The following is a 27,555-nucleotide window of genomic DNA, read 5'->3' as shown; positions in this document are numbered from 1 at the left end:
CGCATATGGGTTAGCTCAGGCAGCCTGTTTGGACATCGGTTCCAAATGTAAAAAGCACATTACATTAATAAAGTATATTTTACTACACTTCTGAGTCTTGGGGAACAGGGCACAGAAAAGGAAAAATGGTGTTGTTTTATTCCCATCTGCCTTATTACCCCACACACTTTCTCTTGGACTCAGTTTGGACTCTGAGACTCCCCCTCAACTTTGTATACGGTTGGGGCACCTTGGCACTAGCTGGAGTACCCCCTTTAACCTAGGGATTCCCTCAGCCACAGAAATACATGTTTTATCCCTGTGCCTCATTCTCCTTTCTGGGCTGTGCTGAAGCAGGGTACCCTAGTAGTGAGTCGCGCTTGCGTTTTTAAGGGGAGGTATTGCTGGCACAATGTGCCTACATGTATTCGAGAATCGGGCATGATTCCCAGGTACATTTATAGGGGAACCGGCAACTCCAGATCCCAACCGCCTAGGCACATGCTGTCAACTGTTCCTCTGCAACCCCCTCCCTCCCCCCCTTGAAACTCATACCCTAGCAATCCTTGCTCGATTGCATGCCTGGAAAGGGAAAAACACAAAAAATACTTTTAATACATACAATACATTGGAATGGTGCAATGTTTCTGGGCACAAGAGCTAACTCTCTTTGACCCTTACACATGGGTCAGGGGTAACTAAAATGGGCTTGACCTTTATTAGAGAGCCTGTTTACCCCCTCCCGTCACAATCTGTGTATCTCGAAATCTTGCACAAATAAAAACATTTCGTTAGCCACAGAACTGTATCGTCTATTTGTTTTTGATTATTAAGCTCGGCTAACACGGTAGAGATATATATCTATATATGTATATCTATCTCACCTCAGAAAAAGGAATGGTATATTTTGCCGTGTGCACGTATAGAAAAATTGGCTATGTTTATACATCACCCAGGACAACCATCGAGTCATCATCACAGAGAGGAACCAAATGAAGAGATATAGCACAACGCAGGGAAGTATTGTAATAAATCGGTGTATGAAAGTCCACATATTCCAACGTTTCATTTTACCTATTGGACTTTCATCAGGACAAAGTGGTTCCTCTTTGTGACAGATATTGGTTGTCCTTGGTGATTTATGTGTATATATAAACATACGTGGCACACCTATGACATCACATCTGTATTTGTGGTGTCATCAGCCACCCCGTCCCCCACACACACCTGTCACATCATCACCTTCCTCGTGAAACATGTCATCACCTTGCGCTTCATCACAGTCTGCTCTGTGGCGTCATCACTATGCGACTGTATGTGCATAGGTAAATCCCATATTCTTCTATGATGTTATTAACCACCCAAAGTGAGAATAGGTATAGGTGCACTGTAAACTATTGGTGTGGTGTATATCAGCAATATAGATCGAGGATGAGACACGCACTCAATATCAATGGTAATAGAGGTGGGGTACTTAGCTGCCGGTGTGCTGGTCTTGGGGAGCTCCTGTAGTCCCAAATGTTCCAGTACAAAGAAGAAGAAGCAGGCACACGGTCTTACTCAAAAGGAGGTTTAATATGGCATATTAAACCTCCTTTTGAGTAAGACCGTGTGCCTGATTCTTCTTCTTTGTATATCAGCAATAAACAAGTGTTATTTTATAAAATATAAGTTTATTGAAAAGATGAACGTTTCAGCCCTTACACGGGTTATTGACATTTTGAAAAGGATTGTGGGAGGACCGAAACGTCGATCCTCTGAATATACTGTAGTGCTATATTTTTTTCAAAAGCCCACAACGTGCCTAAGTTACTTTTGTTTAATGCTGATGAACTACTCAGACATCATCGGTGCTGTAAGAGACGTGTGCAGAGGTACGCAATGGAGACCGTTTTTAAGGTGAAATTAAAATAAGGCTTTATTGCCTGTTCCTTTAAATAGCACAGCAGACAGAAATATACAAAAACAACAAACACATATCCCTGTGTATGGGCTAACTTACTTCCCCAGTCCCTTTCTGCAGGGCTGGAGGGATAGTCCCATTACCACCCTATTCCCCAAAGTCTCAAGAGATGCCTTAAAGCAGGTGGCCCTTCATGTCAGTCTCTGGTAGGTTCCTGTGTCCAGGAATATAAGTCTCTGGGTGTCTTGATCTCAGCAGAGCCTTTCTGCTCAAGACCTCTTTCCTCTTGTCAGCACCCCTGTGTACTGAGGAAAATCTTCCTGTTTCTGGGAACAGGCTTTTTCTAACAGAGTCTTAATCAGCCAGGTGGAGTCTAACTAATTGCTGGTGTGCAATTAACCAGCACTGCTGGATTAGAGGCACGTTTCTTTAACAGGGATAAGCCCCTGTTACAGCTGCCTATATTCATAAACTGGTCATTTCGACGTCATCGCTATCCTGTGCGTCTGTGATGTCATTAGCCTTCTTGTGTGAATGTCATACGCGTGCGTGTGTATATATACAGGCATACCCCGCATTAACGTACGCAATGGGTCCAGGGCATGTATGTAAAGCGAAAATGTACTTAAAGTGAAGCACTACCTTTTCCCACTTATCGATGCATGTACTGTACTGCAATCGTCATATACATGCATAACTGATGTAAATAACGCATGTGTAACAGTCTCTATAGTCTCCCCGCTTGCGCACAGCTTCGGTACAGGTAGGGAGCCGGTATTGCTGTTCAGGACGTGCTGACAGGCGCATACGCGAGCTGCTGTTTTCCTATTGGGCGATATGTCCTTACTCGTGAGTGTACTTAAAGTGAGTGTCCATAAAGCGGGGTATGCCTGTATATACAGTGTTCGACAATCCTATACATTTACACGCCCGGGGCGGGTGGATTTAACCTCCGGGCGATTAATATTGGCCCAAGCAGCACACGTGTTTGTTTTTTTAAATTTCCCTGCTCGCGCTGAAAAAAAAACAAAAAAACTCCCCCTGCCTGACAGCTGATTGGCGCGCGCTCCCAGGCTTTGTGGGCGCGTGGCCAGGCTCTATATGAGCCAGTCCCCAACGACCGGCCATTTTTTTCCCAAGGAGGACACAGTAAGTACTATCTGTGCCTTCCCCCTGTCCCCGCTTCCCCCCGTGTCAGCCCGCGGGGCCAGGAGATTGGAGCGGGGATGTCCCCTCAGGTCCCCGCTTCACCCCGATCCCCGTGTCAGCCCGCGGGGCCGGGAGATTGGAGCGGGGATGTCTACTCAGGTCCCCGCTTCACCCCGATCCACGTGTCAGCCCGCGGGGCCGGGAGATTGGAGCGGGCTGTCCCCGCTTCACCCCGATCCCCGTGTCAGCCCGCGGGGCCGGGAGATTGGAGCGGGGATGTCCCCTCGGGTCCCCGCTTCACCCCGATCCCCGTGTAAGCCCGCGGGGCCTGAGATTGGAGCGGGGATGTCCCCTCGGGTCCTCGCTTCACCCCGATCCCCGTGTCAGCCCGCGGGGCCGGGAGATTGGAGCGGGGATGTCCCCTCGGGTCCCCGCTTCACCCCGATCCCCGTGTCAGCCCGCGGGGCCGGGAGATTGGAGCGGGGATGTCCCCTCGGGTCCTCGCTTCACCCCGATCCCCGTGTCAGCCCCGCGGGGGCCGGGAGATTGGAGCGGGGATGTCCCCTCGGGTCCCCGCTTCACCCCGATCCCCCGTGTCAGCCCGCGGGGGCCGGGAGATTGGAGCGGGGATGTCCCCTCGGGTCCTCGCTTCACCCCGATCCCCGTGTCTGCCCGCGGGGCCGGGAGATTGGAGCGGGGATGTCCCCTCGGGTCCCCACTTCACCCCGAGTGTGTAGAGTGAGAGTGTGTGTGTGTGTGTGTGTGTTGTATATGGGAGTGTGTGTGTATATATGGTGGATTGTGTGTGTGTATATGGGGGAGTGTGTGTGTGTGGGTATATGGGGGAGTGTGTGTGTATATGGGGGGAGAGTGTGTGTGTATATGGGGAGTGTGTGTATGTATGGGGGAGTGTGTGTGTGTGTGTGTGTATATGGGGGAGTGTGAGTGTATATGGGGGAGTGTGTTTGTGTATATAGGGGAGTGTGTGTGTGTGTGTGTGTGTGTATATGGGGAGTGTGTGTGTGTGTATATGGGGAGTGTGTGTGTGTGTGTATATGGGGGAGTGTGTGTATATGGGGGAGTGTGTGTGTGTGTGTGTGTGTGTATATATGGGGGGGGGTGTGTGTATATGGGGGAGTGTGTGTGTGTGTATATGGGGAGTATGTGTGTGTGTATATATGGGGGAGTTTGTGTGTGTGTGTGTGTGTATATGAGGGAGTGTGTGTGTAGGACACCAGATCAGTCACCCGCCCCCCCCCCCCACCTAGTCAGTCAAAGTCACCCAGTCAGTCACCATCTCCCCACCCAGTTCCCCCCCCCCATCAGTCAGTCCCCCCCTATCTCCTCCCTGTCTCTCTCCCCTCCCTGTCTATCCCCCCTCCCTGTCTCTCCCCCTTCCCTGTCTCTCTCCCCCGCCCTGCCTCTCACCCCACACTCTCTCTGTCTCTCACCCACACTCTCTCTCTGTCTCTCCCCCACACTCTCTGTCTCTCACCCACACTCTCTCTCTGTCTCTCACCACACTCTCTCTGTCTCTCATCCACACTCTCTCTCTGTCTCTCACCCACACTCTCTCTCTGTCTCTCACCCACACTCTCTCTCTGTCTCTCACCCACACTCTCTCTCTGTCTCTCACCCACACTCTCTCTCTGTCTCTCACCCACACTCTCTCTCTGTCTCTCACCCACACTCTCTCTCTGTCTCTCACCCACACTCTCTCTCTCTGTCTCTCACCCACACTCTCTCTCTCTGTCTCTCACCCACACTCTCTCTCTCTCTGTCTCTCACCCACACTCTCTCTCTCTGTCTCTCACCCACACTCTCTCTCTCTCTGTCTCTCACCCACACTCTCTCTCTCTCTGTCTCTCACCCACACTCTCTCTCTCTGTCTCTCACCCACACTCTCTCTCTCTGTCTCTCACCCACACTCTCTCTCTCTGTCTCTCACCCACACTCTCTCTCTCTGTCTCTCACCCACACTCTCTCTCTCTGTCTCTCACCCACACTCTCTCTCTCTGTCTCTCACCCACACTCTCTCTCTCTCTGTCTCTCACCCACACTCTCTCTCTCTCTGTCTCTCACCCACACTCTCTCTCTCTCTGTCTCTCACCCACACTCTCTCTCTCTCTGTCTCTCACCCACACTCTCTCTCTCTCTGTCTCTCACCCACACTCTCTCTCTCTCTGTCTCTCACCCACACTCTCTCTCTCTCTGTCTCTCACCCACACTCTCTCTCTCTCTGTCTCTCACCCACACTCTCTCTCTCTCTGTCTCTCACCCACACTCTCTCTCTCTCTGTCTCTCACCCACACTCTCTCTCTCTCTGTCTCTCACCCACACTCTCTCTCTCTCTGTCTCTCACCCACACTCTCTCTCTCTCTGTCTCTCACCCACACTCTCTCTCTCTCTCTGTCTCTCACCCACACTCTCTCTCTCTCTCTGTCTCTCACCCACACTCTCTCTCTCTCTCTGTCTCTCACCCACACTCTCTCTCTCTCTGTCTCTCACCCACACTCTCTCTCTCTCTGTCTCTCACCCACACTCTCTCTCTCTCTGTCTCTCACCCACACTCTCTCTCTCTCTGTCTCTCACCCACACTCTCTCTCTCTCTGTCTCTCACCCACACTCTCTCTCTCTCTGTCTCTCACCCACACTCTCTCTCTCTCTCTCTGTCTCTCACCCACACTCTCTCTCTCTCTGTCTCTCACCCACTCTCTCTCTCTCTCTCTGTCTCTCACCCACACTCTCTCTCTCTCTCTGTCTCTCACCCACACTCTCTCTCTCTCTCTGTCTCTCACCCACACTCTCTCTCTCTCTGTCTCTCACCCACACTCTCTGTCTCTCACCCACACTCTCTCTCTCTCTGTCTCTCACCCACACTCTCTCTCTCTCTGTCTCTCACCCACACTCTCTCTGTCTCTGTCTCTCACCCACACTCTCTCTCTCTCTGTCTCTCACCCACACTCTCTCTCTCTCTGTCTCTCACCCACACTCTCTCTCTCTCTGTCTCTCACCCACACTCTCTCTCTCTGTCTCTCACCCACACTCTCTCTCTCTGTCTCTCACCCACACTCTCTCTCCCTGTCTCTCACCCACGCTCTCTCTCTGTCTCTCACCCACGCTCTCTCTCTGTCTCTCACCCACGCTCTCTCTCTGTCTCTCACCCACGCTCTCTCTCTCTCGCCCACTCTCTCTCTCTGTCTCACACTCTCGATCTGGATATCTTATTTACCCTGTATATCTTAACTGCCCTATACTACACCGACATAATTTATACTGCTTTCTTCCAGATCTTACTCAAGCTTCACATGGAAGACATCGGAACCCCCCCTAACCCAGAAGACAGGTAGGGAACACCTCCCCTCCAATGTATAACATTGCGGGAATGCGGGTACCTGGACATTGAGGGACTGCGGATCAGGTAAGATCCCAGGCGGGATTGCTGCTTTAGATATTGTGAGGCGGGGACGTCCAGACACTGGTTAAGGGGTTCAGGAAACTAGTCACTCACATCTGGCTTTTATTTCTAGATCCAACATTTACTTACACACACACACACGTAACAAGGACTAATTGTAGTATAATGTAATACAATAAATACATTTGTCAAAAACGAATGTTCTGACTAGGAATTTATTAAATGTATTTTATTTATATATTTTATTTTAAAGCGGGGTTGGGGGCGGTACTAGGGTTGGGGGGCGGGAGTAGGGGCGGGACTATGGGGCGGGGTTGGGGGCGGGTCTAGGTGGCGAGTAGATTTTTTGGTTGGGCCAATAGATTTTTGGGTGATTTGTCGAACACTGTATATATATATATATATATATATATATATATATATATATATATATATATAATACATATACAAATATAGCTGTATGCTCTTCTGCATGTCTTAGGCAGGTCTGCAACCCCGCCTTTCCCCATTATCACCCAGCATACAGCACTTCCACTGCAGCAAGGAATTCTGGGAAATGACATGCAAATGAGCACACAGTGTCACTTTTTGCCTCAATAACCATTTTTAACGTGGTTCCCTATAGGCTTATATTTATACATATAGGCTTATATTTATACATATATTCATATATGTGTGTGTGTGTGTGTGTGTGTGTGTGTGTGTGTATGTAGACATATATACATATAAGATCTGGTGTGTGTGTGTGTGTGTTATATTTGTCGGTTTGCCTAGGGAACTAAATAAACAAGCTATAAGGAAGGTTATTTGTTGGGGTGCTTTTACTCAAAAACAATATATATATATATATATATATATATATATATATATATATACACACATACACACACACACACACACACACACACACACACACACACACACATATTTTAAGTTATGGAGAGTGAAAAAGGCAACCAAAAACCTCCACCGTTAGCATGTAGCCAATAAAGAATATAACTTGTAAGCACATTAACATGTTTTAGACTGGTCTGCAACCCTGCCTTTCAACCATTATCACCTAGCATACAGTGCTCCCACTGCAGTAAGGGATTCTGGGAAGTGACATGCAAATGAGCACACAATGTGTAACCTTAACAAAAGGTCTGTGGAGTAGAGATTAGTTGACAATATTCCCCTTTTGCATATGGGGCTTGCCTACCTGCCTTTTTATCATATATCTACAATATATTGTTTTGGGTGAGAGCATGCTGACCAAGTACAGTATTGTAAGAGACGTGTGCAGAGGTACACAATAGAGACTGGTTTTAAGGTGAAATTAAATAAGGCTTTTATTGCGCCTGCTTCTTTAACACAAGAAAATCATCAACGTATGCAAATAAGGGGTCAAACAAAGCTTCTGTTCCACTTGGGAGTATTTCTAGTTAAACATATGCAGCCCACAACTCCCTTTAGATTAGCATGTTTCCCAGCCCCAAACATATATTTTGATATGTGCAGATATACAACAGTCTTAGGCTGCGTCCATAGAAGGACAAGCCGTGCTGAGCCCCTGCATCCTCAATGAGGATGTCTTTAGAGGGGGGCTCACGCGAGCGTCCGCAGGCGTGCTGACGAGTTGGATTTTTCAGCCGACAGCCAAGCTGTTTTTCAGCGCGCTGTCGGCTGAAAACATCCAATCAGCGCGAAGCAGCGTCAACGTCACGGCGCCGTGACGTTGATGTCAGCGCGTCGCGGGCGATTGGCCCAGCGACGTCACTGCCCCGCCTTCCACCACCTCCCCCCGTCTCCCGATCGCGCCCACTGGCTCGCCTGCATGTGCATGAGCCTGTTCAGCACGGCTCCCCCCTCTATGGCCCCAGCCTTAGAAAGTAAAGTCTTATATGTCTTTCTGGTAGCTGTAGGGGGAATCCTTCTCTGCTCTCCTGGTGTAGCCTTTTTGTCCTAAGGCACATTCAACTTTCAGGTTTTAGAAGTGTTCTCCCCCTTGTTGTCTTGTTGTCTGGCTGTCAGTATTCAGCTGCTCAAGACCTCTCTGTCCCTTCCTGTTTCAGCCCACATGTGAGCTCAGGAGTCTCCCCTTCCTGTCTCAGGAGGAGCCATTTCACCTCCAATCAGAAGGGGCTGGTCAATTAACCAGGACACTGCTAGATTAGAGGCAAGTTTTCTGAACAGACATAAGTCCCGTTACAAGTATATACACATACACCTTCTGACCAGACTATCTTCACGTCCATCTAGAGGCTATTGAAAAACCCAAATACCGGTGATAGGAACACCCTCTCCAAGCTCTTTCAATGTGGGGATATAGAGCCTACCTACAGTCGGAACCCTACTAAAAATCCTAATACCCGGTTAGAAGGGCATCTTCTCTCTACCCTACTCAACAATCCTAATCACTCACGCACTCTCTTCTCCCTCTATTTCTGTCCCCCACTCTCCCCCTTTGGGACTTCAGAGCTGTTCCAAAAACCCTATTAAATCCCCAACAAGGTCACCTGCTTTTACGTGTGCAATATTGAGTGTGCTGATTCCTGTTCATCGATTCATCGTTCTATCTATCTATCTCATATCTATCTATCTATCTCATATCTATCTATCTATCTATCTTGACAAAGGTCCCGGGGGAGAGGGACCAAAACCTTTACGACAGATATTCACCTTTTTGCACATGGGTGTAGCCTGTTTAATATATATTTCCCAGAATCCCTTGCTGCAGTGGGAGCACTGTATGCTAGGTGATAATGGTTGAAAGGCAGGGTTGCAGACCTAAGACACGTGAATGTGCTCACAAGCCATATATTTATTATGTGTGTGTATGTATATATGTAGCCCCTTTAAGCCCACCCTAAGTGAGATTAGGTCTGCTACTCCATCTGTACTGTGGTGTGGTGCGTAACTGTGAGGTAACAGGAGGGCTGAGCACTTCCGCGGTGGTGTGGGGAATCATCAGGACAGGTTCACAGGGTATCTTTTTCGTGGCTGCCGCTCCTCCAGTCAGCTTGGATCCTCTGGATAGAAGTAGGATGGCCCAGACTGACACCTTTCTTTAACCCAAGACAGTGAATTACACTGGTATCTGGTTTCATGGTATTTATTTATTGCAGTGTTCAGGATCTTACAGCAGTGCATTCCTTTCCTTGCTTTCCCTAATGAAGGTATCACTGATAGGGCTTCTCCATGGTGCTCCTCCTGAAGCCCCCTAGTGAGACCCAGGGTAGCTGTTGTTCACTCCACAGAGGGAGGAAAGAGACACGCCCACTTTTGGGAAAGTGCCAGTATTTATACCCTGGGGTTTTGTTTGTAACCCTGCCCTATAACCGGGCAGGTCTGGATACTGACAGGCCATCACGTCCAGCATGCGACCCAACCAGTATCCACCCCTCAGGCTGACACTTTCTGGCTGTTGCTAGGCCCACCCTTGGATACATTAAATGCATCTAACGCTGCAAAACACACAAGCCCTTTCTGAAGGAATTAACCCATCCACTGCCTGCACCTAACAGGACTGTATATATGTGTGTGTGTATGTGTATGCTTCTCCTCCTTGCTTCTGGGGATATCTCTCCCAATCCTGGTCCCTGCCTTATTCCTACATGCTCTCGTCCTCGCCTGCCAATTGCAACCTATACTCCTTCTGGTGTCAACCCCTCCAACCTCATACCCATCCCCTGCCACCCACCCTCCTCTCTCCCTTTCTCCTGTGCCCTTTGGAATGCTCGCTCCCTTTCTAACAAGTTCCTCTCTGTGCATTACTTTTTTCTCTCTCACTCTCTGCTGCTATTTGCTATAACTGAGACCTGGCTCACTCAGTCTGACTCTGCTCTGGAAGCTGCCCTCTCTTATGGTGGCCTTTCTTTCTCCCACACTCCGCGCCCTGATGGCAGGGGTGGAGGCGTGGGGCTCCTGCTCTCCTCTCTCTGCCGTTACCGAACCTTTCCGATTCCTCCATCTCTTGCTTTTCCCTCCTTTGAGGCTCACGCTGTCCAGATCTTCTCGCCTCTCCCTGTCCATGTGGCGGTCATCTATCGCCCACCTACCTCTACTCATACCCCTTCTGCCTTTCTCTCTCACTTTGAATTCTGGCTCTCTTTCTTTCTCTCCTCAGACTCCCCTGTTCTTCTCCTTGGGGACTTCAATTGTCACATTGATGACCCCTCTCTCCCTTGGGCTTCCCGCTTTCTCTCTGTAACCTCTTCTTTTGGCCTTCAACAGTGGACTGCAGCCAGCACCCACAAGAATGGCCACTACTTAGACCTGGTTTTCACTAAAAACTTCTCTCTCTCAGATATCTCCATTTCCCCTTTTCCTCTCTCTGACCATCACCTCATCTCATTCTCTCTATCTCGCTTCTCCCCTTCTCCACCTCCATCTACCCCCTGGTTCTGCAGAAACCTGCGCTCTATTCACTTACCTGACTTTGAGTCCACTTTACGCTCCTCCCTCTCAGCTCTGCTACAGACCCTGACAACCTGGTCAGGAACTACAACTCTGCCTTGTCCCCCTCTCTTGATCTATATGCCCCGCTTTCTCTCTGCCGCCCTCGCCCTTCTAACCCTAGACCCTGGCTAAATTCCCACACGTGCATGCTGCGTTCTTCCACTCGTTCCTCTGAACGCCTCTGGAGGAAATCTCATACTCTCGCAGACTTCCTTCACTACAAATTTATGCTATCCTATTTCAACTCTGCCCTCTCGCAAGCTAAACAAGCCTAGTTTTCTTCACTAATCAACATGCACAAGTCTAACCCACGCCGACTGTTCTCTGTTTTTTATGCACTACTCAAACCACCCTCAGCTGCCTCTCCTTCCTCCATTTCCGCTCAGGACTTTGCTGACTATTTTAAGGAAAAGGTGGAATCCATACGTCAGAACATCCCCTCTGTTTCTTCCTCCCATCCTACACCTCTTCCTAACTCTCCTCCTGCCTTCATTGACTCTTTTTCCACTGTCTCAGAGGAAGATGTGTCGCTGTTGATCGCCTCTTCTCCCTCTACCACTTGCTCTCTTGACCCCATTCCCTCCCATCTCCTAAAACCTCTTGGTCCTACTATAATCCCTACGCTCACACACATTTTGAACTCCTCCCTCTGCTCTGGAACCTTTCCATCCTCCTTCAAACATGCAACAGTTATACCATTACTCAAAAACAGCAAGCTTGACCCTACCTGTCTTTCTAACTATCGACCTGTCTCCCTCTTGCCTTTTGCCTCTAAACTCCTTGAACGTCTTGTATTCTCTCGCTTGCTCCACTTTCTCAACACCTATTCTCTCCTAGACCCTCTACAATCTGGCTTCCGCACTGCTCACTCATCGGAAACAGCCCTCACTAAAATAACTGACGACCTCCATGCTGCCAAAGTCAGAGGTCATTACACTCTGCTCATATTACTCGACCTCTCTGCAGCATTTGACACAGTGGACCACCCTCTTCTCCTTCACATTTTCTATATGCTTGTTATCCGGAACAAAGCTCTATCCTGGATCTCATCCTACCTCTCCTATCGTACTTTCAGTGTCTCTTCTGCTAACACCTCCTACTCCTCTATTGATCTCTCTGTGGGGGTACCCCAGGGCTCTGTACTGGGACCTCTTCTCTTTTCTCTGTACACACTCTCTCTAGGTGACCTAATAACATCTTTTGGGTTTAAATATCACGTCTATGCTGACGACACACAAATGTACTTTTCAACACCCGACCTTACACCTGCTGTACAAACCAAAGGTTTCTGAATGTCTCTCTGCTATATCATCCTTGATGGCCCTCCGCTTCCTTAAACTCAACATGGCAAAAACAGAGCTCCTCATACTTCCTCCCAAACCTGGCCCTTCTACCTCCTTCCACATTACTGTTGGAACTACGATCATTCACCCAGTAGCCCAAGCACGCTGCATAGGGGTCACACTCGACTCCTCTCACATTCGCCCCTCACATTCAAAACATATCTAAATCCTGTCGCTTTTTCCTCCGCAATATACCAAAGATACGACTTTTCCTCTGTTGCTCGACTTCTAAAACTCTGACTCAGGCCCTCATTCTCTTCCGTTTTGATTACTGTAACCTCCTGCTGTCCGGCCTTCCTGCCTCTCACCTGTCTCCCCTACAATCTATCCTAAACGCTGCTGCCAGAACCACTCTACTCTTTCCTAGATCTGTCTCAGCATCTCCCCTCATGAAATCCCTCTCCTGGCTTCCGATAAAAATCCCGCATTACACACTCCATTCTTCTCCTCACTTTTAAAGCTTTACACACTTCTGCCCCTCCTTACATCTCAGCCCTAATGTCTCGTTATGCACCATCCAGACTCTTGCGTTCTTCTCAAGGATGTCTTCTTTCTACCCCCTTTGTATCTAAAGCCCTCTCCCGCCTTAAATCTTTTTTACTGACTGCCCCACACCTCAGGAATGCCTTTCCCCTCAGTATCCAACTAGCCCCCTCTCTATCCACCTTTAAGACCCACCTTAAGACACACTTGCTTAAAGAAGCGTATGAATAGCATGGGGATAATACTGGACACATGTTACGTAAAGCTTGGGCCCCTGCAGACGCACTTACCAGAATTCCCTCCTACTGTCTCTGTACGTTCTCCCTACCTACCAATTAGACTGTAAGCTCCCCGGAGCAGGGACTTTTCTTCCTTAATGTTACTTTTATGCCTGTAGCATTTATTCCCATGACCTGTTATTTATACTATCTGTTATTTATTTGATTACCACATGTATTACCACTGTGAAGCGCTATGTACATTAATGGCGCTATATAAATAAAGACATACAATACAATACTAAAAAGAGATCAGCACCAAACCAAAAACTATTACAAATTCCTAATACACAATCAGCAAAGTGAATTATAATATGTGCAACAACCAATTCCATACATATAATGTATAATTAACTAGCTGAGAGACCCGGCGTTGCCCGTGAGTTAAATTTGCTGCTAGGAAAAGGTGGGGGGAGGGACAGTGGACAGGAGGAGGGGAGGGACGGAGACAGTGGACAGGGACCGTGGACAGGAGGGGACAGTGGACAGGAGGGGGGAGTAGTGGACAGGAGGGGGGGGTAGTGGACAGGAGGGGGGGGGTAGTGGACAGGAGGGGGGGGTAGTGGACAGGAGGGGGGGTAGTGGACAGGAGGGCGGGCAGTGGACATGAGGGGGGGCAGTGGCCATGAGGGGGGGGCGGGGGACAGTGGACAGGAGGGGTGGACAGGAGGGGGGGAGAGTGGACAGGAGGGGGGGGGAGAGTGGACAGGAGGGGGGGGGAGTGGACAGGAGGGGGGGGAGTGGACAGGAGGGGGGTGACAGTGGACAGGAGGGGGAGGAGAGTGGACAGAAGGGGGGGAGAGTGGACAGGAGGGGGGGAGAGTGGACAGGAGGGGGGTGACAGTGGACAGGAGGGGGAGGAGAGTGGACAGGAGGGGGAGGAGAGTGGACAGGAGGGGGGGGGCACACACACTGTGTCCCACACACACACACACACACACACACACAGTGTAACACACACACACACAGTGTCACACAGTGTCACACACACACAGTGTCACACACACACACACACACACACACATACACGTCACCTCTCCTTCCGGCCGCCGCCATGTTACTTAGTCCGCGAGGGAGGACGGGGGTCCTTCCGTCCGCCGCCATCTTAGGTGCCGCAGGGCACCGGCAGGCTGCCCTGCCCACTGCCTGTCCCCGCGCCTGGGAGGGAGGTGAGTGGAACGGGAGGGAGTGGAGCGGGAGGGAGGTGAGTGGAGCGGGAGTGAGTGGAGCGGGAGGGAGGTGAGTGGAGCGGGAGGGAGGTGAGTGGAGAGGGAGTGCAGCGGGAGGGAGGTGAGAGAGTGAGGTCTGAGAGAGTGAGGTCAGAGAGTGAGTGAGGTCTGAGAGAGGTCTGAGAGAGAGAGAGGTCTGAGAGAGAGAGAGAGGTCTGAGAGAGAGAGAGAGGTCTGAGAGAGAGAGAGAGGTCTGAGAGAGAGAGAGAGGTCTGAGAGAGAGAGAGAGGTCTGAGAGAGAGAGAGAGAGAGAGAGGTCTGAGAGAGAGAGAGAGAGAGAGAGGTCTGGGAGAGAGGTCTGAGAGAGAGAGAGGTCTTAGAGAGAGAGGTCTGAGAGAGAGAGAGGTCTGGGAGAGAGGTCTGAGAGAGAGAGAGAGGTCTGAGAGAGAGAGAGAGAGAGAGAGAGAGTGAGGTCTGAGAGAGAGAGTGAGGTCTGAGAGAGAGAGTGAGGTCTGAGAGAGAGAGTGAGGTCTGAGAGAGAGAGTGAGGTCTGAGAGAGAGAGTGAGGTCTGAGAGAGAGAGTGAGGTCTGAGAGAGAGAGAGAGAGTGAGGTCTGAGAGAGAGAGAGAGTGAGGTCTGAGAGTGAGGTCTGAGAGTGAGGTCTGAGAGTGTGAGGTCTGAGAGTGTGAGGTCTGAGAGTGTGAGGTCTGAGAGTGTGAGGTCTGAGAGTGTGAGGTCTGAGAGTGTGAGGTCTGAGAGTGTGAGGTCTGAGAGTGTGAGGTCTGAGAGTGTGAGGTCTGAGAGTGTGAGGTCTGAGAGTGTGAGGTCTGAGAGTGTGAGGTCTGAGAGTGTGAGGTCTGAGAGTGTGAGGTCTGAGAGTGTGAGGTCTGAGAGTGTGAGGTCTGAGAGTGTGAGGTCTGAGAGTGTGAGGTCTGAGAGTGTGAGGTCTGAGAGAGAGAGAGAGAGAGAGAGAGAGAGACGTTTGAGAGAGAGAGAGGTCTGAGAGAGAGAGTGGGGTCTGAGAGAGAGAGAGTGAGGTCTGAGAGAGAGAGAGTGAGGTCTGAGAGAGAGAGAGTGAGGTCTGAGAGAGAGAGAGTGAGGTCTGAGAGAGAGAGAGTGGGGTCTGAGAGAGAGAGTGAGGTCTGACAGAGAGAGTGAGGTCTGACAGAGAGAGTGAGGTCTGAGAGAGAGAGAGAGAGAGAGAGAGTGAGGTCTGAGAGAGAGAATGAGGTCTGAGAGAGAGAGTGAGATCAGAGAGAGAGAGATTGAGTGTGTTAGTGTCTGAGAGAGACACCAACTGTGCACTGCAACTGTTAGGTATGTATATACACATTTGTTTTTACTTTGGGCGCCGCGGGAAAATCCTGATCGCTTTGGGGAGCCTTGAACCGAAAAAGTTTGGGAACCACTGGGCTAAGGGTTCATGTAATGTGAGCTTGAGATAAAAGGTGGCACTGTGTTCTCATTTGCATGTCATTTCCCAGAATCCCTTGCTGCAGTGGAAGTGCTGTGTGCTGGGTGATAATGGGGAAATAGAGAGGAGTGTTGACTCAATAAATGAGTTTGAATTTGCAAAATCCGCTGTGCCCTCTGTTCCTTCCTCTATGATAATGGTGAAAGACAGGGTTGCAGACCTGTCTAAGACATGCAAATGAACATACAGGAATATTTACATTTGCTTTATGCTTTACTGTGGGGGGGTTTTGTCACTTTTTTTACCCACCATAACCTTAATAAGTATATATGTGAATGTATATATGTATATATATATATATCACTTGTGAGCACATTCACATGTCTTAGGCCTGGGACCCGCTGCGCTCGTTGGCGCGGGCGGCAATGTAGCGAGTTCCCCACCAGCAGGGGAATCCTCGCGAGCCGGTCCCGGTCCCCCCTGGCTGCACAGCTTACTACACGCTGTGGCGCGTCAGCCGCTAGGAGACACAACAGAATGGTGTTTCCTAGCGTTGACGCGTCACGTGGTGTGGCTGTGAGCCAATGGGGAGGAGAGGCTTCGGGGAGCAGGGAGGAGTGTGGAGTGAAAGCAGCGTGAGTGCCTATCTGTGTGTGTCTGAGTGCGTGCGTGCCTGCCTGTGTGTGTGTGTGTGTGTATGTGTGTGTATGTGTGTGCCTGTCTGTGTGCGTGCCTGTCTCTGTCTGTGTGTGTGTGTATGAGTGCGTGCGTGCCTGTCTCTGTCTGTGTGTGTGTGTGTGTGTGTGTGTATGTATGTATGTATGTATGTATGTATGAGTGCGTGTGTGTGTGTGTGTGTGTGTGTGTGTGTGTGTGTGTGTGTGTGTGTGTGTGTGTGTGTGTGTGTGTGTGTGTGTGTGTGTGTATGAGTGCCTGCGTGTGTGTGTTTTTTTTACTTACCTGCAGCCCGTGGCAGCCCGTGGAGGGAGGGGGGGGAAGAGTAGCGGGTCCCTCCGCTCAAGCCACGCCCCCCCTCCCTGTCAATCCTCCCACTCCCGCCCACCTCCCGCTCCGCCCCCTCGCGTCATGGCCGCACCCCCCCCCCGACCCGTTTAGCCACGCCCCCCCGCTCCGAGAAAAGTATCCTGTAGACCGCAGATCGCGGTACAGCGAGTTGCACGCGCCGCTGGCAAACAAGCCAGCCGTGCGGACGCGTGCAACGGGACCTTAGCCTTAGCCTTAGGCTGCGTCCACGCTGGCGCTGACCACCCTCATGCTTGAGTGACTCAAAGCATGAGCGCAGGGCGTCCTGCCTAATTTTGCAAGCAGGAGCTGGGGGCATGGATCGGGGCTATTGGTGTGTGTTTGTGTGTGCCCCCCCTCCCCCCAAATGCATACAAAAAAATCCACCTTTATATATATATATACACACACACCCCCAATACATATAAAAATTACCCCAACACCCCCAATACATATAAAAATTACCCCAATACATATATATTTACCTTGGGGATGATGGTCAGGTCGGTAACTTGCGTGGGGGGCAGGGGGCCGATGCTTGTGGAGGGGGGGCAATGCTGGTGGGGGGGGGGGGGGGTTGGCGGGACAGCCCAGTGCTGTGGAGGTGGAGTGGGACGGCCATGTGCTGCATGGGATGGCGGCAGCGTGGGGGGGGCTGAACGGCCCGGTCCCTGTACGGGGCGGGGGGGGGGTCAGTGCTGCGGGGGCCTGTGCCACCGATGTAAGATAGGGGTGGGGGTGGCGAGACGGCCGGTTGGCTGCGGGGAGGGGGGTGATGGTGCCCCGAGGCTGCCGGGGGGGTGGCGGTTTTGGCCCGGGGGGTGGCGGTTTTGGCCCGGGGGGGGGGGGGTGGCGGTTTTGGCCCGGGGGGAGGTGGCGGTGCTGCTGGGAGACATCTGTCTCCCGATGCTGCTTCTCCAGCGCGCGCCGGGCCTCCCTCTCACGCCGGAAGCTAACCCAACTTACTTCCCGCGCTGCCAACAGGGAGACGCGGCGCCGGGTGCAGCAGTTTTTTTTTTTAATAAAAAAGGGGGCCCGGCTGCGTACCCCTTGTTCCCCGCTGCTGGCGGCTCTGATCGCGGCGCCCCTCTAGGCAAGCCACGGCGCATCAGGGCGCCGCAGCGCACAGATTGGGAACCACTGAGTCAAGCAATACTGATATACACAGGAATCTATGGCTAAAACAGTGTAGAGAGAGAAAACAAAAAAATCAGATATGTACTGTAGATAAGGTAGGGTGTTAAAAGTGTTTGAAGCCAGGGGAGGGTGACAAGGAAAGGTGTGGAGGGGGAGGGAAGCTGTGGGGGGGGGGAGAGAAAATGTGGATAAGAATAGAGGCAAGCAGGACAATTACAAACTATTTTGATAGGGTGTGAGTAAACCCATGTCCACATTAAGTCCTTTGGTTTTGGTGTCAAAGAGTCTTATCATTCTGAGCTCAAATGTTTTCCGTTCTTGGGTGCTTTTAGACATTCCATTGAGGATTTTGCTTTTTAAATCATTTGTGGAATGATCTGGCTGTGAGGAGTGACGTCCCACAGGTGAGCAGTATCTTCCTTCTTCGTGATGGTGTATGGAGTGTCTGTGCCTATTCATTCATTCATGCACCTAGCAAGGTGATAATGTGAATTTGCTCACAAGTGATATTTTCATTTGATATATATGCACACGCACATATACGCACACGCGTACACGTAAACGTACACACACACACACACGTGTATGTATGTATATATATATATATATATATATATATCAAGCAAAAAAGAAAAAAAGCTGCGCCTCTAATAGAAGTGAACCAATGTGGATATAATAGTTCTAGTGAATCCCAATCAATATGTACTAATATGGGAGTAACCCTAAATGACATATGCGATTATTATAAACCCTTACAGATATTGAAGTGGGCACATAACAATAATAAAACAACATATGATGGACATAATAGAATAAAAGAGCAAACAGGAAAGAAAAAACCAGTCCTCAAAATGTTCCAATAGTTGTGATGGATACTGGTATGCAGGGTCTCCGGCAGCTCTCAATGTGAACAACCCATGTCCACAGGGTATCTAGAAGGAAAAGAAAAGGAGAAAGCGCACGCCCATAGCGTAAAATAGTATTTAATGAGGGGAAGGGGGGGAGAGGGGGGGTAAAAAATGCACTTACAAAAGTACAATATATTCAAGCATTTGTGAAAATAATCACCACCATCCGGTTCAAACTGCAAGCTCTTTGGGACAGTCCCAGGCTGCGTTGGTGAAGGATCAACGTCCCCGCAGGTTTCCAGGGCTGGTGTGCTGTTAAAAGTCCAAGAAATCAGTTCCGTGTGATGAAATCTCTGTAGCACCTGCGCTTGGATAGGTCCGCTCCAGCGCTTCGTATTGACTTCAATGTCAGTGCGTCTGACGTAATGACGCTCCCTGACGCGTTTCGTCAGTCACGGCCAACTTTTTCAAAGGGATAACTTGAGAGAGGGAGGTCCTGTAGTATATATACACAGCATAATGATGCTAAGTGTTTGGAACGCCCCCACTCAGGTGAAAAGTGCTTGTCACTGATTTAAAGTGTGTTGAACTGCATATATAATATAATAAAATCCATATATAATTACATTATTACTTGAAAGAATTAGGCGGAGATAGTATTTGAGAGAGAATCATATCCATATTGAGAGACAAAGTCCCAACTAAACTTTGATCAATATACATAGTAATTTCCAGAGACAGTTCAAGGTGTAGTTAATTAATGTAAAAATGTTTTTAAGTATACACCCTTCAACATCCTAAACCGCTTGGTAGATGGATATATATGGGGGGTTACACCAGACAGTTGTTATACTCGTCTGTGAATTGCACCACAAAATGGGCTACCTAATTTAATAAATTTTCTGATATATATATATATATATATTTAAAAAAAAAAAAAAAAAATAAAGAAATATTGTACATCCTTATGGATGCAAATAGTAAATATATTTCAAATGTTGCCCATCTATGTAGTAGTGCAATTTCATCAAATGTTTTCCGTTCTTGCGTGCTTTTAGACATTCCATTGAGGATTTTGCTTTTTAAATCATTTATGGAATGATCTGGCTGTGAGGAGTGACGTCCCACAGGTGAGCAGTATCTTCCTTCTTCGTGATGGTGTATGGAGTGTCTGTGCCTATTCATTCATTCATGCACCTAGCAAGGTGATAATGTGAATTTGCTCACAAGTGATATTTTCATTTGATATATATGCACACGCACATATACGCACACGCGTACACGTACACACACACACACACGTGTATGTATGTATATATATATATATATATATATATATATATATGTACATAATATATAGATATAGATATAGATATATATATATATATATATATATATATATATATATATATATATATATATATATATATACAGTATACTTAGTTAAGTTATGGTGAGTAAAAAAAGTGACAAAAACCCTCCACAGCAAAGCATATAGCAAATGGAAATATAACTGAGCATACAGTTATATTTCCATTTGCTATATATATATATATATATATATATATATATATATATATATATATATATATATATATATATATATATATATATATATATATATATATATATATATATATATATATATATATATATATATATATATACACACACACACAATACATACATACATTAATTCATACGTATGTGTGTGTGTGTATACACATAAAATATAAATATACATGCACTCTGCAGGTATTGCACTTACATGCTATGGCTTTTTTCCCCCCATGTGTCTATCTCTGAGTGGTTAGTGAGAGACTCCTCCCCATAGGGCTGTCTCTCACACCCTCTCTCTCCTGTAATTTAACACTCTCTCAGCTGACTTCCTGAGAGACCAACTGCAGGAAGGAGGGAGAGAAACAGTCAGAGAGAAATAACAGGAAGGGTAGACATCCAGAGTGACAAGGTGAGACAAAGTTTGTTGGGAAAGTTTTTTCAGCGAGAAACCTGCTTATAGAAGGTGTAGAAAGTAAACAGCTCAGAGTTCAGGAGTTACTCTGAGACAGCCAGGTCAGAAAAACCAATATATACTACCCTAACAATCCGTTTTCTCTCATTTCCCATTCCCCCACTCTCTCTCTCAAGTCCCCCCCCACTCTCTCTCGAGTCCCTCTCTGCTCTCGAGTCCCCCCGCTGTGTCTCGAGTCCCCCCCCCCGTTGTCTCTCGAGTCCCCCCCCCCTTTGTCTCTCGAGTCCCCCCCCCGTTGTCTCTCGAGTCCCCCCCCCCCTTTGTCTCTCGAGTCCCCCCCCCCCTTTGTCTCTCGAGTCCCCACCCCCGCTGTCTCTCGAGTCCCGTCCCCCCGCGGTCTCTCGAGTCTCTTCCCCCCCCCTTCTGGAGTCTTTCCCCGCTCTCGAGTCCCCCCGCGCTCTCTCGAATCCCCCTGTCCCGCGCTCTGTCTCTGTTCTGTCTCTCTCTCTCGTGTCTGTGTCTCTCTCTTGTGTCTCTCTCTTGTGTCTCTCTCTTGTGTCTCTCTCTCTCGTGTCTCTCTCTCTTGTGTCTCTCTCTCTTGTGTCTCTCTCTCTCTCGTGTCTCTCTCGTGTCTCTCTCTCATGTCTCCCCCTGTCCCGAGCTCTCTTTCTCTTGTTCCCCTCTGTCTCTCCTGCAGAGCTGTCATTGTGTTAATCTCTTGTTTGGTATTTATAACTCATTATCCCTAATTAGAAGAGACTGCCTCTAATCTGTGAGGTCAGGAAAAGTGATGGCTTTTATGAGAGGAGAAAAAATATAGTGCACTAAAAGTGAGGATAGAAAGAGAGGGGAGTGTGAGGGGAAGAGTGAAATGAGTAGAGATGGGGAAGAAGGGGTGAGGGTGGCATGAGGGAGTGGGCGCAGATGGGGATGAGGGTTGTTAAATGGAGCAGAGTATAGGTGAATTTATAAAAAGTCAGGGATTTAATGGGGTTTTTGGACTTCCCAAGGGGAGAGAGTGAAGGATTATGGTTGAGTAAGACAGAGAGGGTTTCCCTATTACCGGGTATTAGTTTTTGAAGTAGGGTTGGGAATGTGGCTCAACTACAGCTCCAAATGAAAAGGGTGAGAGTAGCGCAGCGAAGGGGATAGAGGGAAGAGAGAAGATGTCCCTATAGCCATTATTGTTTTTTAAATACTCTTTGTAGGACTGCTCTGGTGACCCCCTGTCCCTCTCCTCAGGTGGATGGACGTGAAGTTTGTCTGGTCAGAAGAAGGCGGATCAATTTGACGCTGGGCCTGAGAGGAGCTGAATCCATTTTTGTGTCCATCCTGGGTCTGGAATCAAACTGGAGTGTAATCCAGAGTTTTATTTGGAGAAGATCTGGGCAGTATAACATCTGGATCTAGGATGTAGAATTAGTTTATCTGGGCCTTGTTAAATCTGGGGCCTTATTGGTGATGCACCAATCTGAATCTACCCTAGTTAATAATATATTAGGGATTTGCCAAGGAATGGGCCAAGTTTTCTGTGATGGGGGCGTAGTTTAATCCTGGGCCGAATAATATGGATCTTTGCGTCCTTTGCTCTAGGCCTAATCAGAGCTGCACCAATCGAAATCTTGCCAACTTAGTTAGCACTTTCCCTAACCTGATCTGGATTTAGTAGGATATGGAAATTGACTTTATTTGAATTTGGCCTGCTTACTCATGAGCCTAATTTAATCCAGGTTCAGCAAGAACTAGATTTATCCTGATCGGGATTTAGCCTAATTAGATCTGAGCATTACTTAATCCGGATTTAGGCAGCTGTTGGCCTTGTTTAATCAGGAAGTGAACGTAGAATTTGGCCTTCTTCCTGGCGCTTCACTATTGCCGTGCCAATCAAGACTAGGCCTAGTGAGACCCTCTAACCTCATTCTTCCTCCCAAAATCTGGATCGGGCCCCCCCCCCGGGTGGGATGCCGCGCAAGGTCAGCGTGGTGGCCTGGGGGGTGGTCCTTTTTGTCTCATGGAATGCCCTCCTCCTCCTCTATCTCATGAGTCGACCCCGGGGCCCAAACCCCTCTGACCTAACAGCTCGGGTGATACGACTGGCCGAAGACGCTGAGGCCGAGCTGGAGAAACAAAGAGGGCTACTTCAGCAGATCCACCACTACAGCGGCCTCCTCAACCGCCGACCCCCTCCTCGACGCGAGACCCGCGCGCCCCCTTCTCTCCCCCGGCTCGCCAATGTCTCGTCCACCTCTCCATCCCCCACTGGGTCCATTCCCCTCCAGGTCACCATTCCCATCCTGGTGATAGCGTGTGACCGGCCCTCAGTGAGGAGGTGTCTGGACTCATTGCTGAAGTACCGGCCCTCATTGGAAACCTTCCCTATCGTGGTGAGCCAGGACTGTGGCCACGAGGAGACAGGGAGGGTCATTGACTCGTACGGATCTGCTGTGACTCATATACGCCAACCCGACCTCTCTGAGGTGCCTGTTCCTCCCGAGCACAGGAAGTTTCAGGGATACTATAAGATCTCCCGCCATTACAAATGGGCACTTAATCAGGTAGGTTGGGGGAGGGAGAGATACAAAGCATTTTGGTGTATTAATATAGTTGGGCAGTAGATTATAGGAAGCTATATAAAAGGTTAGTAGTGTATAGGGATGGGTATTAAGGCAGTGACACAATCAGTAGTGGGAAAAAATGTTTTTGTGTATAGGGGTATTGAGAGATGGTGGAGGGCAGCAACGTGAGGTGAATAGAGAGAGTGTAACAAGGCAATGAAAGGGGCAGAAATATTTTGGGGTGTATAGGGCAAGGTACGAAGGGTGCGGGAAGAGCCGCTTGGGGTATTAAAACGTTGACAATATTATGCGTAGAGAGAAGTTGTAAGAAAGTAATGAGCAGATAGGTCATCCCCTACTCTCTCCCCTCTCCTCTCTCCCCCCTCCATCTTGTTCCTTCCTCTCCCCCCTCCCTCTCGTTCCTTCCTCTCCCCCCTCCCTCTCGTTCCTTCCTCTCCCCCCTCCCTCTCGTTCCTTCCTCCCCCCTCCCTCTCGTTCCTTCCACCCCCCCTCCCTCTCGTTCCTTCCTCTCCCCCATTCCTCTTGTTCCTTCCTCTCCCCCCATCCTTTTTGTTCCTTCTACCCCCCTTCTCCCCATCCCTCTTCTCCCCATCCCTCACCTTCTCTCCTCTCTCCCCCCTCTTTTCTATTCCCCCTCTATTTCCCCCTTCATTCTCTTCCCCTCTCTCATCCTTCCCTCTCCTCCTCTCTTCCTCTCCCCCCTCTCTCTGCTCTTCTCTCCCCCCTTCCTCTTCTCTCTCCCACCTCCCTCTCCTCTTCTCTCTCCCACCTCCCTCTCCTCTTCTCCTCTCTCCCACCTCCCTCTCCTCTTCTCCTCTCTCCCACCTCCCTCTCCTCTATCCTCCTCCCCCTCATCTTCTCCCCCTTTCTCTCACCCTCCCTCTCTTCCCTCACCTCTCCTCTCTCCCCCCTCCCTCCACTCATCCTCTCCTCTCCCCTCCACCCTCTCGTCGTCCTCTCCCCCGTCCTCTTCTCTGCCCCTCCCTCTGCACCTCTCCTCCCCCTCCCTCTGCACCTCTCCTCCCCCCTTCCTCCCCTCTCTACCCCTTGCGTCTTCTCGCTCCCGCTTCTCTCTTCCAATCCTCCTCTCTCCCCCACGCCTCTCCTCTCTCTCCCCCATGCCTCTCCTCTCTCCCCCCCCACGCCTCTCCTCTCTCCCCCCACGCCTCTCCTCGCTCCCCCCCACGCCTCTCCTCGCTCCCCCCCACGCCTCTCCTCGCTCCCCTCTCCTCCCCCCTCCCTCTCATCTACCTCCCTCTTCCCCCTTGCCTCTCTCCCTGTCTCCTCTTCTCTACCTCCCTCTCCTTGCTTCCCCCTCCCTCTTCTCTACCCCCTCTTCTCTACCTCCCTCTCCTCGTTCCCCCTCCTTCCTTCCTCTCCCCTACCTCGCCTCCCCTCTCTTCTCTACCTCCCTCTCCCCCCCACCTCTCCTTGCTCTCCCGGTCCCACTCCTCACTCTCCCCTCTCCTCTCTCCCCCACCCTCTCCTCTTTCCCCTCTCCTCTTCCTCTCTGCTCCCCCTACCTCTCCTCGCTCCCTCTCCATTCTCCTTCCACTCCCCCTCTCTTCTCTCTCACCTTCCTCTCCTCTTTCCCACTCCCCTCTTTCCCCCTCCCTCTCCTGTCGCCTCCCTCTCCTCTCCCGCCTCCCTCCCCTCTCCCCCTCCCTCTCCTCTCTCCCCCCTCTCTTCTCCCTCACCTCGCTTCCCCCCCCTTTTCTCTACCTCCCTCTCTCCCCCTACCTCGCTTCCTCCCTCTTCCCCCTGTCTCTCCTTCAACTAACCCCACTCCGTCCTCCTCCCCCTCTTCTCTACCTCTGTCTCCTCTCCCCCCCCCCTCTCCTCGCTCCCCCCTCTCCCCACTGCCTCCCGTCTCCCCCCCCCTGTCTCCTCTCTTCCCCCCTGCCTCTCCTCTCTTCCCCCTGCCTCTCCTCTCTTTCCCCCTTTCCCTCTCTCCACCCTTCGTCCCTCTCTCTCTCCTCCCCCTCTATTTACCCCCTTCTTCCTCCTCTTCCCCTAGATCTTCATGACTATGGGATACAACTCAGCCATTGTGGTGGAAGATGACCTAGAGGTGGCACCGGACTTCTACGAGTATTTCCAGGCTTCCCTTACCCTCCTTCATCAAGATCCTACCTTGTGGTGCGCCTCGGCCTGGAATGACAATGGCAAGGAGGCCCTAGTGGAGGGTGGGGCTAGCTTCCTACTCCACCGCTCAGACTTCTTCCCGGGCCTGGGCTGGCTGCTCCTCCGGGAGCTGTGGGAAGAGCTGGAGCCCAAGTGGCCCCCTGCCTTTTGGGATGACTGGGCCAGGCGCCCAGAGCAGAGGCGGGGGAGGGCTTGTGTGAGGCCAGAGTTGCCGCGAACGAGAACCTTCGGTAGGAAGGGGGTAAGCCAGGGGCAGTTCTTTGACCAGCACCTGAGGTTTATCAAACTCAACCAGGACCCGGTCGCCTTCACCAAGACTAACATCTCATACCTCCTGAAGGAGATCTATGACCCCTGGTTCATTGGACAGGTGTACGGAGCCCCCAGAGCCCGGGTGGAGGAGGTGCTACGGGGGCACGTTCTCGGGGGCAGGACGGTGAGGGTGGAGTACACCACCAGGGACACCTTCAAGGCTTTGGCCAGAGCCTTTGGTGTGATGGAGGACCTGAAGTCTGGGGTGGCCCGAGCAGCCTACATGGGGGTTGTGTCCTTCACCCACAAAGGGAGAAGGGTGTATCTAGCTCCCCCTGGGGACTGGACAGGGTATGATCCCTCTTGGACTTAAAGTTATCTGCCCACCAGAAGTGGGGGACAGAGGGATGCGGGGTTTGCTGTGGAGGAGAGAGCACCAGAGATGTCTAGGTGAGGTCTAATGATAAGACTAGGTGAAGTCTGGAGTGAACGACTTCTAGAGGGAGAGTGTCTTCCAGGTGGGGTCTAATGCGTGGTGTCTAAGTGAGATCTGAACTGAGAGAGAAAAACTTAATGAGAGAGATGTCCAGGTGCGGGCTAATAAAAGTTCTATAGATGTCTGAACTGAGAGGGTAACTCCCATGTGATGTTTGATAGGTCTATTGGTGAGGGCGAGAGATGTCCGTGTGTGGTATAGACTCTAGAGACAGCTGTAGCAAAAGTCTAAACTGAGACTTCTACAGTGATATACTTAGTGGGATCTAATGAAAGGTCTGTAGGTGAGGTCTAGAGTGAGCGATTGCTGTGCAGGTGATAACTAATAATGGGTCTATATGTGAGGACTGGAGGGAAAGAGACTTCCATTTAGGGTGTAATGAGAGAAAAAAGGGTAACTGTACTGGACTTAGAGACATCTAGAGAGACATTTGCAGATGGGGTCTAATAAGGCATCTCTAGAAGAGGTCTAGAGAAACAGACCACAATGTGCTTTCTAATAACACATTTCATGTTCAAGTTTAAACTGAGAGAGACATCGTACGCAGTACACAATAACTAGAGACAACAAGACAGCAGAATTAAACTAGAGAGAAAGGGAAAGTGCTGCTTGGATGTAGAGACCGAAAAAGTAGCTTCAGTCTTGAGAGACAGAGCAGGAGCAGTCAAAAGACGTGTTGTGCATCAAGGAACAGACCTCCCTGGTCAATTGTAATACTTGTGTGCAAGGGCTGTGGCTTCTCTAGACTCCTCCCTTTTCTGTGACATCACCTCAATAAAGTGACCTTTATAGCTACAAGAGTCTGTGTCTAGTCCTAGAGGTGTCCTGGCTCTGTGTGTATAGTCTTAGTGATGTCTGTCTTCATATGCAGTCCTAGTTACATGGGTTTGTATATTACAGTCCCAGAGGTGGGTTGGGCTCTGTATACACAGTTCTAGAGTTCTGTGGCTCTATATATACAGCCTTGAGATGTGTGGCTTCATATATACACTACTAGAGGCACAAAATTCTGCATATACTGTCCTAGAGGTGTCTATGACCTCATAACTGCAGAGCATTGTCGGATAAAGGGCATCATTCCCTAGAGCTCTTGAGCATCATGGGAAGAAGGGCATAATGTAACTAATGCAGAGCATCATTGGAAGAAGGGTAGGGACATTAACTGAGGAGCTCCTTGTCAGCTCACAAGATGGTGGCATATTTCCTTTCAACACAAAAGATGAGACCTGCACGCACATTATAACTATAGAAAAGATATCTATACCAAAAACACATCAGGAGTATAAAGTTCTAGACTACTTCACCTGTTCCTCAGCCAATGTTGTATACTTGATGACATGCACACTGTGCCCTAATGGTGATTTTTATATGGGTGAAATAGGACAAACGAAGAAAAAAAAACACGCATCAATCACCATCAATCAGAAAAAAAACATACACCTGTGGGACCAGACTTCGGCAACACCCGTTAATATGACGAACATGAAAGTAATGATTCTCAAAGGAAATTTCAGAACACAGATAAATATA

The 27,555-nt window shown here is 49.7% G+C and overlaps 1 protein-coding gene across 8 annotated transcripts in view; it reads left to right on the top strand.

The window, feature by feature from the left end:
• MGAT1 (alpha-1,3-mannosyl-glycoprotein 2-beta-N-acetylglucosaminyltransferase) overlaps positions 1-26,823 on the top strand; it is a 30,110-nt gene extending 3,287 nt beyond the window's left edge. For 3 of the 8 annotated variants that reach the window (XM_075578106.1, XM_075578103.1, XM_075578102.1), the window contains exons 2-3: positions 21,799-23,111; positions 25,150-26,823. In XM_075578106.1, the coding sequence (XP_075434221.1) occupies positions 22,518-23,111; positions 25,150-25,902 (1,347 nt within the window). In that variant the 5' untranslated portion in view covers positions 21,799-22,517 and the 3' untranslated portion in view covers positions 25,903-26,823. Of the gene's footprint in view, positions 1-6,322; positions 6,453-20,421; positions 20,658-21,764; positions 23,112-25,149 lie in introns of those variants that run through there. The other 5 variants (XM_075578105.1, XM_075578099.1, XM_075578100.1 and 2 more) reach the window with 5 other exon arrangements.
• Positions 26,824-27,555: the final 732 nt, after the last annotated feature.

The sequence above is a fragment of the Ascaphus truei genome, chromosome 20 (assembly GCF_040206685.1).
Source record: "Ascaphus truei isolate aAscTru1 chromosome 20, aAscTru1.hap1, whole genome shotgun sequence".
In the NCBI taxonomy this organism is placed as follows: domain Eukaryota; kingdom Metazoa; phylum Chordata; class Amphibia; order Anura; family Ascaphidae; genus Ascaphus; species Ascaphus truei.
This window is presented reverse-complemented; position numbering and strand designations above follow the sequence as displayed.